Raw genomic sequence first — 20012 nt, 5'->3', positions numbered from 1 at the left:
CAGATATCTGCACGCCAATGTTCATAGCAGCATTATTCACAATTGCCAAGAGATGGAAACAACCCAAATGTCCTTCAACAGATGAGTGGATAAATAAAATGTGGTATATACACACGATGGAATACTACGCGGCAGTAAGAAGGAACGATCTGGTGAAACATATGACAACATGGATGAACCTTGAAGACATAATGCTGAGCGAAATAAGCCAGGCACAAAAAGAGAAATATTATATGCTACCACTAATGTGAATTTTTGTGTGTGTGCTAATGAAGGTGTCAGGGATTGATTTAGGTGATGAATGTACAACTATGTAATGGTACTGTAAACAATCGAAAGTACAATTTGTTTTGTATGACTGCGTGGTATGTGAATATATCTCAATAAAATGATGATTTAAAAAAAAAAAAAAATTATATTGTAGGGGTACATGTACAAAAGAGTTTGAAGATGCTTCTCTAGATCCTCTTTCCCTCTTTTTCCAGGACTTTGCTCCTTTGTTCATCCCCTCTCCCTCCAGAAGCACAGTTTTCTTCCTCTCAGCTAGCTCATTCCCATCAGAACAGGTGTCCAACAATATCTCCATCTTCAAGACAACCCTTCCTTGACCCCCACAACCCACCTCCAATTATTGCCCAGTTGTTCTACTCTGTTCACAGACACTCTGTAGGGTCTACACCTATCTTCTCTACTTCATCTCTTACATAATCTTCAACCCATGTGTTCCGGTTTGCTAATGCTGCCATTATGCAAAATACCAGAAATGGATTGGCTTTTATAAAGGGGGTTTATTTGGTTACAAGTTACAATCTTAAGGCCATAAAATGTCCAAAATAAGGCATCAACAATAGGGAACCTTCACTGGAGAAAGACCATTGGCATCCAGAAAATCTCTGTTAGCTAGGAATGGCACGTGGTGGCTTCTGCTTGCTCCCAGGTTGTGTTTCAAAATGGCATTCTCCAAAATGTTGCTTTTGGGGCATTTTGTCCTCTCTTAGCTTCTCCAGAGCAAACTCTGGGTTAACATAAGTCTGTTTTCAATGACTGTCTTCAAAGTGTCTCTCTAAGCTGCAGCTGCGTCTGGGCCCGTGTGGCTCTTTTTAAAGTACTCCAGTGATCCAATAAAGACCCACCCTGAATGGGTGGGGCAACACCTCCATGGAAATTATCCAATCAAAGGTCTTGCCCACAGCTGATTGAGTCACATCTCCGTGGAAACACTCAAAGGATTCCAAACTAATCAACACTAATACGTCTGCCCCCACAAGATTGCATCAAAGAACATGGCATTTTGGGGGACATAATACATCCAAACTGGTACACCATGCTAATGTGGCTTTCATTCCAACCCCTCCACCAGAATTCCTCATGCTATACCATGACTACTGCGTTGCTAAATTAAATAGATGCCTTTTAACCTCATCTTGCTTGTCATTACCTCCTTCTTGAGTTCTGGGACACCACCTGTTTCAGTTTCCCTGGTGCTAAAACAAAGTACCATAGGATGGATTGGCTTAACAACAGGAATTTATTCACAAGGGGTTTCAGAGGCTAGAAGGCTTGCGTCCTCCCCAGGCCAGTATCTTCTGGCTGACTGGCAATTTTGGGGGTTCCTTGGCTTTTCTGTCATGTGGCAGCATCTTCTCCATTTTCCTACAGGTTCTGTTGAGTTCCAGCTTCTTGCTTCTCCTGTGGCTTTTCTTTCTGTGTCCAATTTCCTTTGCTTATCAGGACTGTATTGGATTAAGGCCCACCCTCATTCAGTCGGGGTACACCTTAACTAATAACATCTTCAAAAGTCCTATTTACAAATGGATTCACCCTCACAGGACCAGAGTTTGGGACCTGAATATGCCTTTTTTGGGGACATGATCCAATCCCCAATACTACCCTTTCTTTGTTTTCTTTGTTTTCTCAGATTTCTTGGCAGGCACCACCTTATCATTGCAACTTCTAAATGCTGGGTGTCCCTGTCCTTGATTCTAAGTATTTCATCCAATATCATGGTTTTAAATACATCTGTATACCAATGACTCCCAAGAGCATATGTCCAACTCAGGCTCTCTCTGGGCTCAAGACCGGTATTTACGATTGTCTACTTGACAGCTCTAATTGATTGTCTCAATGGCATTTCAAGTTTACCACATTCAAAACTGAACTATCTCCTCCCAACCCAACCTGTTGACTCCTGCTCCTGTGATTCCATCTCTACCCACACAATTACTCAAGCCTGGAAGACATCTCCCTCTCCTTCACCCCCTACTGTCTCCTACATCCAATCTATGAGCAAATTCTGAGATTCTACCTCCCAAAGTATCTTAAATGTGTCTGCTTCTCTCCATTGCCACTACTTACCACCCCCATCAAGACCCAGCCACCATCATCTCTCACGTGAATTATTGCAATAGCCTCCCAAATGCCTCCCAGGTTTCACTCTTGCTGCCTTTAGTCCATTCTCAAGGGAGTACCCAGAGTGAGCTTTTTAAAATATAAATTGGATGATACTCTCCTGCTGTAATGCTTCAATGGCTTCCCATTACTCTTAAGATAAAATCTAATCTCTTTACCAAGGCCTGCAATGCCTTCAAGGTTTGACTCTTTTTATCTCCAGCTTTATTCGTACCGCTCTCTTCCCATCTTCCTGTTTCTGCAAGAAAAAAAGCCCATTCCGGCCTTGCGGCTTACATCTCTTTCCCTCTGGTTAACTCCTACCCATCCTTCCTGAATTAAACATCAGAAAGGTTTTCCCTGGCCTGCCAATTTAAACTAGTTTCTCCTGCTATTCTCTCATAGCTCTTTGTACTTTTCCTTCATAGTTTTAGCACAGTTGGTAAGTATATATTTATGTGTGATTCTTTGTTTACTGTTTCCTGCACTAGGTTGTCATCTCAAGGAGACAGAGGCAAGATCGGTATTGATCTTTGTTGTCCTCCATCCTGCACTTTGTATAGTGTCTGGCACGTAGCAGGTGTTTAATGAATATTTATTGGATGAAATGTATGAGAGCATTAAGTGCTTGAAAACTCTGCCCTGTTCATTGAATCTCTGCTTAAAATTTGTATAAATGCTATTAAAGTTAGAACTGCCAGTAGGTGCCTTAAGTATTTCAGCCCACAGGTCCCCTTCTCCAAGCCCCACCCACCACAATTCAACCTGTTACGTGTTCTTTTCTGCCCATTCACATAATCTGTGTCCAGGCAATCGGGTGTCATGCAACACCCCTAACATCCACAGGCCAAATAAAGAGGATTGTGACAACCTTGATTCTGAACGTCCACATTTGCATCTCGAGCCCGGAATATGAGTTGGAATATGATAAACCTGTTGCTCCATTCCTGCCCGCAAAGTGCAGCCCGCCCGCTCCTGCAGGCTCTAACACCCACAGCTGGGAACCTCAGGTTTCCACCCCCAGCCGTACAACATGGCAACTCCTGAGGTCATCGCCCAGGCCGAGTCTTCCGTACAACATGGCTGCCTACGGAAGGCGAACCTCCACCCCGCCCAGCCACCGGAAGTTTCCATTTGAAACGGAGGCGGCAGACGCGGCTCGCGGCGCGGAGCGGCGCGGCGGTTGCTGCAGATTATCTTTTAAAGGAGACCGACGAGGACCGCGGGCTGGAACAGACGGCGTTTGGGTTCGACTCTTCGGGGGCTCGGGACTGGGCTGGATGTGGAGGGAGGACGGGCTGGGATGGAAATGGAAAATTTTCTCTTTCCCCATCCTTCCCCCGAGCCGGAGGAGTTCGGGTCGCGCCCTTCGCGTGTTCTCCGCCTGCTGGCCTTGGGTGGCGTCACATTAACCTTGCCCCCTCCAGGGTCCAGCCGCGCCGCCTCGTTACGATGACCGGCGTAGTGAAGACAGTGCACACTCTACAGCCCCCCTCTGTGCTGAGCGACGGCCTGCCTGCTGGTGGGTGGACCGGGCAATGTGGACCGGCCTGGCGTGGCGAGGCCGCGGAGTGGGGCGGGGATCAGATTAGTGGCCCGGAATAGGGGGCGCCGGGCAGAAGAGGGCATTCCGTGGGCTCTGGCAACCTGCTAGCTTCCTTTGAACCAGGCTGTCTAGGTTTGTGGTGGGAGTTAGGGGAAAGACCAACGGAGGGCCTTTAGACCTTCCTTGCAGCCCCCTCACACCCAAAAAGACAGCATTCCACCAATTAGATTAAAGATGTTGGTTCTACAATTATCCCTCTAAAATAGGGGATAACCAGTTATGGGTTTTATTTCCAGACCTGGGGCCACCTTGAGGATCTGGGTTTGTTGTCAGGGAGGAGACAGGTGTGTCATTTGGAAAGTGGGATACTTAGGGGGAAGGCACTAGGTTGTTTGCACCATGTCTTGTTCATGTTTATATCTGCACGATGTCTCATATAGGACCCCTCAATGAATGTTTTGTTGCATGAACTAGGAGAGAGGTCAGGCCTAGCACCGGAGTATTTTGAAAGCTTTAGGAGAAGAGACATGATTAAAAAGATCAATTTTAATTGCATTGCCATGTTCTGTCTTGCTCGTGGTTGAAAGTCATTGCATAGGATTTGCAGCTGTGGAGCTGCCTCATCTAGTGATTAAAGCACAGAATAAGCTTCAGACACCAGAAAACTATTGTGGTGGATTAGGAAGCAGCTATTTATGATCCTTTCCCAGATGACCCAGTGCAGGTGGTTGATGAGCAGTAGTACGATCTGTGAAGTAAATAGGTTTTTCTCCAAAGGTTTAAAGAATCATTCCGTTTGTTCCACCTTGCCTCAGAACCCCTCCATGTTAACCTTGGCATCAGCAGGATGAGGCTGCTCCACAGCTGCAAATCCTATGCAATAACTTTCAGCCACGAGCAAGACAGAACATGGCAATGCAATTAAAATTGATCTTTTCAATCATGTCTCTTTCTTCTCCTAAAGCTTTCAAAATACTCCGGGGCTAGGCCTGACTTCTCTCCTAGTTCGAGCAACGAAACATTCATTGAGAGTGTCCTATATGAGACATCATACAGATATAAACATGAACAAGACATGGTGCAAACAACCTAGTGCCCTCCCCCTAAGTATCCCACTTTCCAAATGACACCCCTGTCTCCTCCCTGACAACAAACCCAGATCCTCAAGGTGGCCCCAGGTCTGGAAATAAAACCCATAACTGGTTATCCCCAATGGAGGTCTCCGTATGCAATCTGCTGTCTTTCCTCTGGAGAGCACTGTGCCCGCTTCAGCAGCCAGTGACTGACTTCTCAAACCAAGGCCAAAGTTTCATTTCTTTGCTTTCCATCCCTGTCTGAGCTACACCGTCAGACATAACCTTGATAGTTTAAAATTCTAAGTTCTCTCCCAGTTTTTTTGTTTCAATGTTGAGCATGTGTTGGTTGGTTTTTAAGTTTTTCATATATGTATGTACGTGGTAAAAGAAAAGTTAGAAAGCATTATATATGTGAAAATCGGTCTCTTTCCTTTCGCTAACACCAGCCATCCAATTCCCCTCCTAGTGTCTCCCATTTTAAAGTCACAGTCTTTAGTCCTGCTAATTTTTGTCCTACTATGCAATTCTTAGGTTCTATCAAATTTGGGTTATTGAAACTGATTCCAATCAATGAAAGGTGTTAATTTTAATCAATTTACTGTTGACATCTTTTTACATGGGGTAGATTTGTTGTTGTGTATAACTTACTAATACTTGAGCATGGAAATTACCTTTTACCACAGACAGAGCCCTCAAAAATAACCCTTTTAACATTTGCTTTGTGGATAAGAGTATCTAAACTAGAGAGTGAAGGTGCCGAGTAAGTGTACCTAGAAATGAAAGTATCTGCTAACCTGAAAAATCATATTTGTCCCAATCCTTTTCTTCCGGTGCTTTGTACCTTGTTTCTGCAACTTGCTTGATTTCATCGTTATGGTTCTTAACAGGTCTAGTTTAAGGGAGTCATTGTACAGTGAACAAAGTGAAACTATAAGCTACAAAAGCCTCTGTGCTGTATGTTGTATGTAGGGGTGGGGAGGAGGGGAATGCTTAACTCCAGAATAAGTTACTTGAATTGGCTGCGAAAAATATGTAATAGACCATTTATGGTGGAAGACTGGCACATAGGCTAGAGGAGAAATGTTCTCTTTTGGGGGGAGAAGAGTGGCATGACAGGGCCACAGCCTAGCAAGAAGATCAGAATCGAATGCCAGCTGGGAAACTTCTAAACTTAATGAAGGATGAGCAGATAAGACGGATTCGTGGTAGAGCCAGTCAGCATGGAAGATCAGAGAGGAGAGACTTAGAGTTTAGAGGTGAAGTTCTGGGAAACAGCCCATGAAGCTGTGAAATTTATTCAGCAAACAGGTATTAAACATCTAGTAATATGCCAGATATGCTGCTAGGTGCTGGAGGAATACAGATATCTCTTAGAGTAGTCAGAAAGACAGTCTGGTAAAAACAACTACGGTAACACTTGAAACCTCCAAAGCATCCTGAGTGTTGAGCTAGGAAAGTGTGCAGAGTTCTTTGGTAGCTTTGGGAGTTTTAGAAGATGGTACAATTCCAGGGATGCCTAATGAAAGACTGCTGTGTTTTGCCCTGCTGCTCTCCGCACTGCCTCTCTTTTAGTTCTTTGATAGTATCAACCTCTAAGTTCACATCTATACACTCCAGCCATTCAGTATGGTGTATCATCAAACTTTTGGCTATCCTCAAACATACTGCATGGTCACATTTTGAACAAGAATTCTAATTTCTCTCTCCTATTAGTCTATAGGAGTCTTATTCTTCTGAACTAATCTTCAGAAATTGAGATTGGCCAGAATAGTGATAAAGGTTTATAACAACTTATGTTTGTTACAGGGTTGCGACTGTTGAGTCTTGCCTCTTGGGGTTCTACCCTCTTATTTTCCTTTGCAGACACTCAAACTCAAGCCATTTCTAAGAGTCTGTTACCAGTTAAGTCCAAAGAAGTAGACGTTTCCAAACTTCTTCATTCAGGAAGTTCAGAGAACGATGTTATGAAAAACATCAAACCAAGACGGGAGAATGGGTAAGAGTCAGATCGATAATACACAGTTAAAACATCTTGTTAAAAATTGCTTGGTACCAAGAATTAGAAAATAGGATTCGGACTCTATGAGGCAGCAGAATAATTGGCCTGTGGTTGGTGGCCCAGAGCAGTGCAGTGTTGGCCAAGCTGTGTGTCAGAACCCTCTAAGTTCAGCTCTTCTGAAGAGACATAGCAAGGGGTATGACACAAAGTGTTCTTGTCTCTCACACTGCTTGCTCTGAGTATGCAGACGGCAGTGCTCAAACACCAGCCCTAAGTGCAGTGGTCATGGGGGTGGGGACCTGTTATTAGCCCAGGTTGCTGGTCTCAGCTCAGTCCAGCTCCAGTGTCATGTGGATGCTTTCAGTTCCCCATGTAAGAAAGGTTGACTTGAGATGGCATCTTGAGCAGGAGCAGGTTGGTCAAGTTGTTGGGGTGGTCAGGGAAGGGGAGCCCATTCCTTCTTGATAAGCCTTTTTCAATAGTCTGCTAAAACAAAAGGGCATGGGCCCTCAGGGCTTAACAAGAACTTAGACTTTTTGTTCTGCCTTGTTCACAGCACTCTTTGTTTTTGCTTCTTTAGGCAGACAAAAACTGCAGACACTGCCATCAGGAAGAACATTAGAAAAAGGTGAACTTCAGGGTAAATGAAACTCGGCCATTGTTTTAGAGTAGCAGGTCTCTGATTCACAGCACATGGTTGTGTTGTGTTTGGGCACCATTCCAGAAACCTGAGCTTATTGGACCACTGCTGATGGGAATCAAGCCCAGCTATGGCCCACGAACAGGAGTGTGAAGCTGAGCGTGGGAGGGGCTGATCTTGAGATGAATGTTTGCTGGGGGGTAGCGGGTGAAATCCTCGAGAGGAATCCTCTCTCTGTTTGAAGCCAGCTTGGAAGTTTTGCAGCCCTGAAGACAGAAATAATATAATCTGAAAAGTCTGTAGAAATAGGTTTTAATTCCAAGACTTTTATGTCTTTTACTTTGGCATGTCTTAAAAGTTCTGAAGACAAAATAGTAGCAAGGAGGGCTCCAAGAACTTTGAAAAGGAGTTTCAATATTGATGATAATGGCTGTTATTTATAAAATACCATTCTTAGCTGTGCTAAGAATTGTACATGTATTATTCATACTAATAATATTATGAGATGTAGGTATTACTCTAATTCCAGAAATGAGGAAACAGCCTCAGAGAGGTTATGCAGCTCACTGAAGGTCATATACCACTATATGATAAAGCCAGGATTTGAATCCCTTTTTTGTGACTCTAGAACCCATGCATTTAACCCTCCACTTCTTCATGTAAATACACTTATTACAGCTATAAACCACTCAGTAAGCAGAAATCAGAGGAAGAACTCAAGGATAAGAACCAGCTCTTAGAGGCCGTCAACAAGCAGTTGCACCTGAAGTTGACTGAAACTCAGGTAAGAGACCCACCAGACCTCTGCCATCAGCTGCCCCAAGAGAGATACATTTGGAATCCTGAGGAATGGCCCCTTGGGTGGGAGCAAGCTTGTAAAGCCCAGGACCCAAGGCGGGGCAGAAATAGAAGATGCCAGGCTTGTGCTTTGGCTATGCAAAAGTATGGCCAGCAAAGACCACCCCTGTGGAGTGAGCAAGACCTGATGTGTCTGCATGGCACCCCAATAGGGAGAGCTGAAGAATCTAACCCAGAAGGTGGAACTGCTGGAGAAGTTTCAAGACAACTGTTTGGCAATTTTGGAGAGCAAGGGGATCAGCCCAGGTGAGAGACCACACACAGCTGCCTTCAAAGGAATCAGGGCACCGTGCCCTTTCCTGGGTCAACTCTGGTCCATCCAGAGTCCACTGTGGCGTTAACTGTCCCAGTCAGTGCTAATGTGGCTTAACTAAGCCTTAAAGATTTTAGAACTTCTTTTTGTTCTGCTGCTTTCTCCTTCATGTGATATTGATTTTGCTTGATAACAGAGCTCCAGATGGTTGTGGAGAGAGAGGCTTATCTCTTCCTTTTGGGAACACTGTGTGCCATTCATTTGATGCCAAAATATGACTTTGCAGATACCCCAGAAAACATTTTGTTTCTTTTAAGAGATAGTGCATCCTGATACCTTTCACAGGTGGGAACCGAGACATAAAACCATTTTCAAGTGTTCCTAAACCTGACTATTCATCAGAATCACTGTGGTTTAAAATGTGGCTCCTGTTCTGATCCTGTCCCTGGAGAACAAGGTCTGTAGCCAAGAAGAGTATGAAAGAAGGACTTTCCCAGAGTCCAAGGCAGGGCTCAGACTGAGTTAACAAACCTGGGAAGGCCCAAGGAAAGGGCACAGGCTTCTTTGAGTTAAATACTGATTTTGAATGGTACTAATCAACTTTCAGATCGCAATTTAGGATTTATTCTTTAGTCACCATATATGCTTTTACGTTACCATGTGCATGCACTACTTTTACCCTGAAATATATATATATATTATAAACCAAACAAAAAGATCCAACCTATACCATTCCTTTGGGAAAATTCCAGCGTATTTCACTAAGGTAAGGAGAAAGCAGAGTAAATTTTTGTCTATATGCAAACCTGGACAGGAAGGGGATGGATTTGTAGCTCTAGAGGTAAGGTGTGAGTGACCCTGTCAAGGTGAAAACTCAGGGGAGAGAGTCAGAGACCAGATGTTTTCTCATGAATATTCCTGTACTTGCCTGTGGAGGGTTTTTGTTTCTTTTTGTTTAAGGTGCAATTCCCTAAATGAGGCTGATTTTATTGTATCCATCAGTTTTAGGCAGTGAAACCCTGGCATCACAGCAAGAATCCACCAAGGATCACACAGACTCTATGGTGAGGGCATGAGTGTAAATAGTGGTCAAGTGACCGTGGGGCTCTGTAAATCTAAGATGGTTTCTGCTATGTGCTCAGTAAACCCCAAGAAGTGGCCTTTGGTTATCCATGATAGTGTAAGAGAACAGTGGGATGCGAAGTCTCCAAACAGTATGTTCGGTAGCTTTGAGTTTGAATTGAAAATATACTGCCTTAAAACAGATAATTAGACGGACCTGTATAGATCGCTTTCTAGTGTCTCCATTCTATATACATCACTAAATTTCTCCCTTTATTCCCTTGCCTGGAACTATATGATGCAATGTTCCAGGCGGAGTTAAATTTGGGTTCTTGGCTTCTTTTTGATTCCTTCCCTGAAGTAGGAAGGTAATTGTTTGGGCTTAAAGTCTTCCCAGCGTCTATGATATCTGCCCCCAGGATGGTCAATTGTCTTAGAATCATATAATACTAGCTATGACAGCCTTCCCCAGCTCTCCTAGGCTTCTGTGGCAACTACATTTTGATCATATTGTCTGTGTAGTACAAAACACATGTGCAGTAAGCCGGCTCTTCCTGTCAACTGGGTTCCTCAAAGGCACCTAATATAGTGCCAGGCAGGTGGGGTACACAAGTATTGAATGAATGGAAGGGACTTTACAGATCATCTAAGTCAACTCCCATTTTTATATGAAAAGATTAGGTAAACGTTTTCATATCCCAATAAAAGATTTGTTACTACCTTGTACTTTCCTCTTAGTTACTGTTGGAAACTTTGCAAGATGAGCTGCAGCTTTTTAATGAAACAGCCAAAAAGCAGATGGAGGAGTTACAGGTAAGAGGCAGACATGACCCTCAGAGATATAATTACTGTTTTCTACCACAGTGTGTAAATTTATAGAGGATTCTGTTGATTTTTAATAAAAACTTTTTAATTTGGAATAATTTTAGATTTACAGAAGTGTTGCAAAAATAGGGCAGAGAAGCAGTTCCCCTATGTTAACATCTTACATTATCAAGGTATATTTGTCAAAACTAAGAAACCAACAGTGGTGCTATGTTACTATTAACTAAATTACAGACTTTATTTGAATTTTACCAGTTTTTCCACTAATTTTCTTTTTCTTTTCTGGTGGACTGTTTCTTAAGAGATGTTCACCTCTCTGGGGCTTGAGGCATTATGCAACACACTCGGTTGCTCAAAGTTGAGAATTGGGTCCTATGTGAAACCTGTACTGGGGAAACACAATAGTATTTTTCTCGAGGAGGGTCCTGTATTCAGAAACCCAGAATCTTGGTGTGGGCTGCTTTGGATTGTATGGGAATCATTGGCTATTTAGCCTCCATATGTTTGTGAATTTTATGACCTTCTGCCTTTTATTTATTTCCAACTTCATTCCATTGTGGTATGAGAAAGTGTTTTGTATGATATCAATATTTTTAAATTTGTTGAGACTTGCTTTGTGACCCAACATGTGGTCTATCCTAGAGAATGTTCCATGAGCACTTGAGAAAAAAGTGTATCCTGCTGTTGTTGGATGTAGTGTTCTATAAATGTCTGTCAAGTCTAGTTCATTTATCATACAATTCAACATCTCTGTTTCTTTAGTGATCCTATGTCTAGATGTTCTATCCATTGATGAGAGTGGTGTATTGAAGTCTCCAACTATTATTGTAGAGATATCTATTTCTCCTTTCAGTGATCGCAGTGTTTGCCTCATGAATTTTGGGGCATTCTGGTTTGGTGCATAAATATTTATGACTGTTATGTTTTCTTGATGAATTGACCCTTTTATTAATATATAGTGTCCTTCTTTGTCTCTTTTAATTGTTTTGCTTTTGAAGTCTAACTTGTCTGATATTAATATAGCTACTCCCGCTTTTTTCTGGTTGTTGTTTGCATGAAATATCTTTTTCCAACCTTTCACTTTCAGTCTATGTTTGTCCTTGGGTCTAAAGTGAGTTTCTTGTAGACAGCATATAGATGGGTCCTGTTTTTTAATCCATTCTGCCAGTCTGTGTCTTTTTATTGGGGAGTTTAATCCATTTACATTTAGTGTTATTACTGTAAGGGCAGTACTTTCTACTACCATTTTGTTTTTTGGAATTTATATGTCATATCTTATTTTTTCCTCTCCTTTTACCTTTCCTGATAATCTTCATTTCTGCACTCTTCTCCAACTCTCTCTCTCCTGTCTTTTCCTATCAGCCTGTAGCACTCCCTTTAGTATTTCTTGTAGTGCCGGTCTCTTATTCACAAACTCTCTCAGTGTCTGTTTGTCCGAAAATGTTTTAATCTCTCCCTCATTTTTGAAGGAAAGTTTTGCTGGATATAGAATTCTTGGTTGGCAGTTTTTCTCTTTCAGTATCTTAAATATATCATGCCACTGTCTTCTTGCCTCCATTGTTTCTGCAGAGAAATCTGTACATAGTCTTATTGACTTTCCCTTGTACGTGATGTATGGCTTTTCTCTTGCTGCTTTCAGAATCCTCTCTTTGTCTTTAACATTGGACAATCTGACCAGTAAGTGTCTTGGAGTAGGTCTATTGGGATCTATTCTATTTGGGGTACGTTGTACTTCTTGAATCTCTAATTTTCTGTCTTTTATAAGAGTTGGGAAATTTTCAGTGAATATGTCTTCTATTACTCTTTCTGCCCCTTTTCCCCTCTCTTCTCCTTCTGGGATACCCATAACACGTATATTTGTGCGTTTCATGTTGTCACTCAGCTCCCTAAGACCCTGCTCATATTTTTCCATTTTTTCACCATCTGTTCTTTTGTGTGTATGAATTCTAATGACCTGTCTTCCAGTTCACTGATCCTTTCTTCTGCCTGTTCAAATCTACTGTTGTGTCCCTCCATTGTGTTTTTCATCTCCTCCATTGTGGCCTTCATTCCCATGAGTTCTGCCATTTGTTTTTTTAAGTTTATGAATTCTTCTTATGGTCAGCCAGTGTCTTCTTTATATCCTTCAGCTCTTTTGCTATATCTTCCTTCATTTCATCAAATTTATTTAGCATTAGTTGCCTCCACTCCTGTGTCTCAGCTGAGCTATTAGTTTGTTCCTTTGGCTGGTCCATGTTTTCGTGTTTCCTAGTATGGCTTGTTATCTTAAGTTGTCTAGGCATCTGGTTCTCTTGATTAGTTTATTTTGGAGCTTGTTTTCTGTCTTTTACTTAGTGGTTTTCTTGTTGGTTGGCTTTGTTTTCTGGCCTCTGTTATTCAGTTCAGCTTATTCTAGACCTCTAACTTAGGTTCTATTTAGTATTTAGTTGATCGAATTTTTCCCCTCTTATTTTTTCTGTTTCTTGCTCTGCCTCTATGTAACCTTTTTGTGAGTGGGTCTCCTCAGATATGGTCGACCCTAGTCAGATTTTCCCGGTCTAGTGAGGCCCAGGTCTCATTGGGAGGGTATGGAGTTTTCCTGAGAATGAGACCCTCCTATGAGGACTTTAGAATTGGTGCTTTTCCACTCCTGTCCAGCAGGTGGCGCTGGCCAGCCCGCAGCTCCCCCACCAGTGTAAGGAGGTGTGGAGCCTTTAGTTCTCTGGTGACTCTGATCCTGTCAGGGGCGTGGCTGACTGAAGCTGGAATCTGAATTCCAGCCCCTGGGGTCTGAATTCCCAGAAGGAGGACTGCTAGTTGAGCTGGGCCTCCCTCCACTCTCCTATTCTCAGAATTCCAGTTGTCTCTCAGGGGCACTATTCCCTTCTCCTCTCTCCTCTTTGGGGCCTCTCCAGGTAGATTCCTTGGTCAGCCTGAGTTGCCAATTAAAGACGGGGGTGGAGGCCTTCAGTAGTGAATACGGAATTCAAAGACACTGTGGGTACTCTGTCTCCCCTCAAGCCCAGCCTAGTCCCTCAACCTGGACTTTCCGATAGAAAATAACCACATATATCACTTTTAGATTTAAAAAAAAAAAAAAAAAAAGTAGAAAAGAAAAGAAAAAAGGAAAAAAAAAGAGTCTCTTTTAAACGTTTTTTCCCCAGCCTGGAAGTTTTGTCAGTGTCAGAATAGAGCATTTAAAGATATGCTTTGGGCTATTGTCTGATAATTACTCTCCAACCCCTTCAGTTCCACCCCTGCCGGGGGGCTATTGAAATGCAAAAAAGATAAGAGATCAGCGAGAAGCCAGAAGGGACAAAATGTAAGGGAAAAAGAAATGGCTTTTTGGAGTCTGGGAATGGGTGCCGGCTTTTACGTGCCCCCACTTCTTGGAGCCCAGCCCTTCTTTAGCACCCCAGCTCCCAAAGTTAGTTAATTAATTTGTTAATTAATTCTGCAGTTGAGGCTGGTTTGAGCCTCCCTTCTTGCCCTCAGCAGATTGCTGTTTTTTGGTTTTTTTTTTCCCCCCTTTCAGGGAGCCGGCAGCAAGACAGTCTGTGAGGTCTGGGTGGGGAGGGGCGCCAGACCCCTGGTCTGGGAAACTTACAATGTTCGCTGCGATCTCAGCTTTTCCTCCAATTCCAAACTTGTGTCCAATGTGTGACTGGTTACTGGAGACCCCGAAAACACTGTTTCATATAGTTCTTGGGTAATTGCCAGCTGCTCTAGGGGAAAGACGAAATTCTGCTCCTCACCACTCCGCCATCTTGCCCCGCCTAATCATTGGCTATTGTGTTGAACCCTGGTAGATTGCATTGCTCCAGGTTTGATATAGAAGTCTATAGTGTAGAGGGACACTTCCCAACAAGAGCATAGATAAACAAATCTAAGATAGAAAATACATTGTCTGTTGATATTCCAGTGGTCTTCCTCAATGGAATAGAGGCATAATGTTCTGGTGTGGTTAGTGTCTTTCCTGTGAGTCAAGAGCTGTTTTTTTGTTTTGTTTTTTTTCCCTCTTTGAATGTCTTTCCATGCAGGCCTTAAAAGTAAAGTTGAAGTTGAAAGATGAAGAAAGGATCCGGTTCCTAGAACAGCAAACAATATGTAACAGTCAAGTAAATGATTTTACAACAGCCCTTGAGGAAATGGAGAAGCTATTAGAAATGTGATTAAAAAGGAAGTAGCCAGGTGGTTCCCTCTTGGGGATAAACTCTCAGAGGCAGTCCCTTAGGACATCATCTTCATGGCTGTGATCTTCTAGGACTCACCACCTCCTGAAGAAAACAGCTTCTGCAGTAGGATTAAGGACAGCTTTGTGGTAGAATGGAGGCTTTTCTTTTCAACAAGTGTTCCCAACCTTCAGATTGGTCAGCTCTCCAGAGGCTCACACATAAATAATGGAGGCCTACCAAAGAGGGACCTGGAGGCTTGGATCAACCTCCTAGACAACAGAGCAACACACCTTTAGGATCAGGAGCTAAACCAGGCACAGCTGGAGGATCTAAAAGATCACATTCAGATTTGCAGGAAGAAAACCTGAATTGTACAGTGGAGCCCAGATGTTCTGCAGGAGACACCACTGAGGAGCCACGCTGGCCCCATCCAACTTGGAACACATTCTGACCCATCCCATTGAGCTTCTATACCTCATTGTGAACTTACGAACCTGATGTTGCTTGAAATGGTTTGGCTTAATAAATGAGTTGAAGGTATGTAATAATACCTGTAATATACCTTGGAGCTTTTAATCTAAATCACTTCTGGTTTTTTTTTTAAGTGCTACTTTAAAATAAATATTTCTGTAAATATTCTGACTGTAATATTAAGAAAGAAAATAGACTTAACCTAAATATGACCAGTGAACCCCACTGAACTAGTTAACAAGTTCAAGGCTCTGATTTAACCCAGAATAATTTTCTTCTGATTATTAAGTGCCCTGTGAGTGAGATCCCTGTCTTCAGGAATCACAGCAGTCCTCTGAGGGTCTTCCCTATTTGTAAAAGTGGGTGCCAGACTCCGTTCACCAGGTGTGTGGTTATTAGCTGCCTGTGTCCTCGCCTGTGTTCTCCCTGTACTCCTAAGCATGGTTAGGCCCCTGCTGTTTGCTTTGTGCACAGAGTTAATCCTGGGCCAGCTCCAGGATCTTTTAGTCAAATGAAGTCCATGGAAGACCTCTTCCTGGTTTACCAAAGGCACAATTATGCTTCATCTCTTAGGCAAACTGGCTTTGGCCATCTCCTAGCTTTTCTGTACCTCCCAATTCTGCCCCCTCCCACCCCCCACCACCCTTCAGCATAGTTATTTTCTAAGGCAGCTCAGAGCCATCCAAGCAAAACAAGTAACACCCCCCCACACCCTAATTCAAAGGACTAAAATGCTTTACCCTCACACAAACATTCCTACAGTTGGTTATGTGTCAAGTATTTGAAAGGTAAACCCAGTTAAATGATTCTCACTAGTGAGAAGGGCTGAATGTTTTCTTCTATCCACATTCTGGGACATAAAATATACCTTAAATTTAAAAGGATAGAAATGCTATAAAATACACCCTCAGACTACGGTGGAATTTAAACTAAAGCTAGTAACAGAAAGAGCTGGATTCAAAATATTTTTAACTAAATGAAAATAAATACTAAAATTTATGAGATGCATCTCAATAACATTGCATTAAAAATATGTGTGGGATGCAGCAAAAGCTGTGCCTAGAGGGAAATTTATAGCATGGAATGCATATTTTAGAAAAGAAGAAAGATCTAAAATAATCTAAGTATCTACCTTAGGAAACTAGAACATGGAGAGCAATATATGTTACCAAAGCAAGGAGGGAGAAAATGATAGAGCAGAAATCAATGAAATTGAACACAAGGAAACAATTGAGAAAAATCAATGAAACCAAAAATTGGTTTTTGAAAAGATGAATAAAAGTGTTACACGTTTAGGCAGGTTAATCAAGAAAAAAAGAGCAGATGCGATTACTAATATCGAAATGAAAGAAGAGTGAATACTACTGATCCCATCAACATTAAAAGAATAAAACATCTCAGTATCTGGTAGTTTAAGTCCTCCAGCTTCTTCAAGATTGCCTTTGCTATCCTAGGCCTTTTGCATTTCCATGATGGTTTTTAAATCAACTTTTCTAATTTCTATTAGCCTGCTGGAATGTTGCTGAGGATTATATTGCATCTATAGATCAATCTGTGAAGAACTGACATCTTAATACCAAGTCTTCCAACCCATGACGATAAACTCTTCACTTACTTAGATCGTCTTTAATTTCCCTCAGTGATGTTTCTGTAATTTTTAGAGGCCTTGCATATCTTCTAGTTTTATTCTTATGTATTTGATTTTTATTACTGCTTTTGTGTTTTTAAAGTCTCATTTTCTAATTTTTGCTAGTTTATACCCTTTATATATTGACCTTGCATCCAATTACCTTGCTAAATGCATTTATGAATTGCAGTAGTTTATAATGGATTCTTTTGGATTTTCTATATACACAATCATGTCATCTGCAAATAATGACAGTTCTATTTCTTTCCAGTCTCAATACCTTTTCTGTATTTATCTGCCTAATTGCTGTCTAGAATCTCCAATGCAATGTTGAAAAGAAGAGGCTTATTACCAACCTCAAGGGAAAATTGTTCAATATTTCAGCATTAACTATCATATTAGCTGTGATTTTTGTGTACATATCCTTTATTAGACTAAGGAAGTTCCCTTCTATATCATTTGCTGAGAGTTTTTATCATGAAAAGATGTTGAATTTTATCAAATGCTTTTTCAGTATCTCTTGACATGCTCATATGGTTTTTATCCCTTATTGTTAATGTGGTGAATTACATTGAGTTTCAGTATGTTAAACCAGCCTTTCATAACTGGAATAAGCTCCACTTGGTCATAAGGTATTTTCTTTTTATGTAACATTGGATTCCATTTTTTATATATTTTTAGTGTTTTTGTGTTTATGTTCATGAGAGATATCTATCTGTAATTTTATTTTATTTTATTGTAATGTTTCTTTTCATGTTTTGGTATCAGGGTTATATTGACCACCTAAAATGAGATTAGGTTTGGTATTATTTCTTCTTTAAGTGTTTGGAAGAATTCACTAATGTGAGCCCATCTGGGCTTGGAGTTTTCTTCATGGTAAGGTTTTTTTGTGTTGTTGTTTTTTTGAATTCAGTTTTATTGAGATATATTCACCTACCATACAGTCATCCATGGTGTACAATCTGCTGTTCACAGTACCATCATATAGTTGTACATTCATCATCCCAATCCATTTTTGAACATTTTCTTTACACCAGAAAGAATAAAAATAAGAATAAAAAATAGAAGTAAAAAAGAACACCCAAACCATCCCCCCATCCCACCCTATTTTTCATTTAGTTTTTGTCCCCATTTTTATACTCATTTGTCCATACAGTGGATAGAGTGAATGTGAGCCACAAGACTCTCACAATCACACAGTCACATCATGTAAGCTACCTAGTTATACAATTGTCTTCAAGAATCAAGGCTCCTGGGTTGCAGTTTGATAGTTTCAGGTATTTACGTCTCAGTATTCCAATACATTAAAACTGAAAAACGGATATCTATATAGTGCATAAGAATGCTTTCCAGAGTGACCTCTCTACTCCATTTGAAATCTCTCAGCCACTGAAACTTTATTTTTTCATTTTGCTTCCCCCTTTTGGTCAAGAAGATTTTCTCAATCCATGGGAAGGTTTTTAATTGTGGATCTCAATTTCTTTATCAGTTACAGGACTATTCTGATTTTCTATTTTTATTGTGTCGTTGGGTAAATTTGGTAAATTGTTTTCCAAGGAATTTTACGATTTCAACTACATTGTCAAATGTATTAGCATAAGTTAATCAAAATATCCTCTTTTTCATATCTGTAAGATCTGAGGGCTATCCCTTCTGTCACTCTTGATATCAGTAATTTGTGATTCATTTTTTCTAGATCAGCCTTGTTAGTGGTTTATTAATTTTATTAATCTTTTTAAAGGTGCAATTCTTGGTTTTGTTCATTTTCTTTGTTGTACATCTGCTATTTCATAATTTCTGCTTTTATGTTTATTATTTGTTTCTACCTATAATTAGGGTTTTAATTTGCACTTCTTTTTCTAGCTTCTTAAAATAGAAGAGCACATCTTTTCAATTTTTCTTCTTTTCTAGTATATGCATTTACAACTATAAATTTCCTTCTAAGCGTCATATAGCTGCATCCCATAAATTTTGCTATGTCGTATTTTCATTATCCTTCAGTTCAAAGTATTTTCTGATTTCCACTGTGATTTCTTCTTTGATCTATGGATAATCTGACTTCTTGTCAGATTACTCCACCAAACAGCTCTTGCTAAGGTCACCAATGACCTGTTTTGTAGGTAAATCCAATCTTCATTTTGGCCTGTAAGCAGTTGAAGGCATGGTTAACTACTTCCTTAAAATACCTTTTTCCATTACCTCCCATGACACAACAGTCATGTTTTTTTTTTCCTATCCAACTTGTTGCTCTTTTTTTCCCTCTATTCTACAGGTTCATCCTTTTCTACCATTAAATGTTGGTGCTCATCAAGATTCAGAACTAAGCCCTGCTCTTATTTCTCTCCCTAGGCCCTCTCATCCGCACCTTCGATCACCTCCTATTACACTTTTATGTTTCCAGCACAGACTTCTTTATGCCTAAGAGTCATACATGCTCAGGTCTCTTCTTAGGTGACTCAAAAGCACCTCAAACACAGTTATGTCCAAAACAAGCTCAAGGTCTCCCTTCTCAGACCTGTACTCTTCCAATGAAGTCTACATTTACTAATATCAAAGTTATAAATGCCTTTACCATTTGACTCAGCAATCCTATTTCTGGTAATGTATTATTACAGGATTGCTGATATTTCAAATGTCCATATAAGGAGAATGGTTGAATAAACTGTGGTATATCCACACAGTGGAATATCCACTTAAAAAAAAAAAAAAGTTTGAGGAGCCTCTCAATGTAGTGATATGGAGAGCCTTCCAGGATGTATTGTTAAGTGTAGGAAGGGGGAGGATAAAAATACACATTCATAGCTGCTTGTATTTGCATAAAACACTGGAATACACAAGAAAGTAATAAAGGAGGTTACTTTCAGAAAGCAAAAGGAAGACAGGATGGAAAGGGACAAGGATGGAAGTAAGACTTCTTAACATCTTTTTCTGTTTTGATTTTTGAACCACATGAATGCATTATCAATTTTTAAAAATGAAAAAACGTTTTTAAATGGGCTAGTGGTGTAGAAGCTAGCAAATTGGTGTATTGGCCTGGATGCTTATCTGCTATTAACAAATTTTATTGATATTTAAGCTTCTCATCCCAATTTCCTACAAAGTAACACATCACA

General features: G+C 40.9%; 1 protein-coding gene across 1 annotated transcript; it reads left to right on the top strand.

Moving 5' to 3' along the window:
* Window positions 1-3421: 3421 nt before the first annotated feature.
* Window positions 3422-15341, top strand: KNSTRN (kinetochore localized astrin (SPAG5) binding protein). The gene is given in 12 exon segments (XM_037834314.1): window positions 3422-3446; window positions 3449-3490; window positions 3493-3551; window positions 3553-3635; window positions 3816-3910; window positions 6874-7006; window positions 7590-7637; window positions 8328-8433; window positions 8660-8753; window positions 9763-9824; window positions 10561-10635; window positions 14667-15341. Coding segments are annotated over 12 exon segments (954 nt in total). The 3' UTR covers window positions 14799-15341.
* Window positions 15342-20012: the final 4671 nt, after the last annotated feature.

The sequence above is a fragment of the Choloepus didactylus genome, chromosome 4, assembly GCF_015220235.1.
Source record: "Choloepus didactylus isolate mChoDid1 chromosome 4, mChoDid1.pri, whole genome shotgun sequence".
Classification (NCBI taxonomy): domain Eukaryota; kingdom Metazoa; phylum Chordata; class Mammalia; order Pilosa; family Megalonychidae; genus Choloepus; species Choloepus didactylus.
This window is presented reverse-complemented; position numbering and strand designations above follow the sequence as displayed.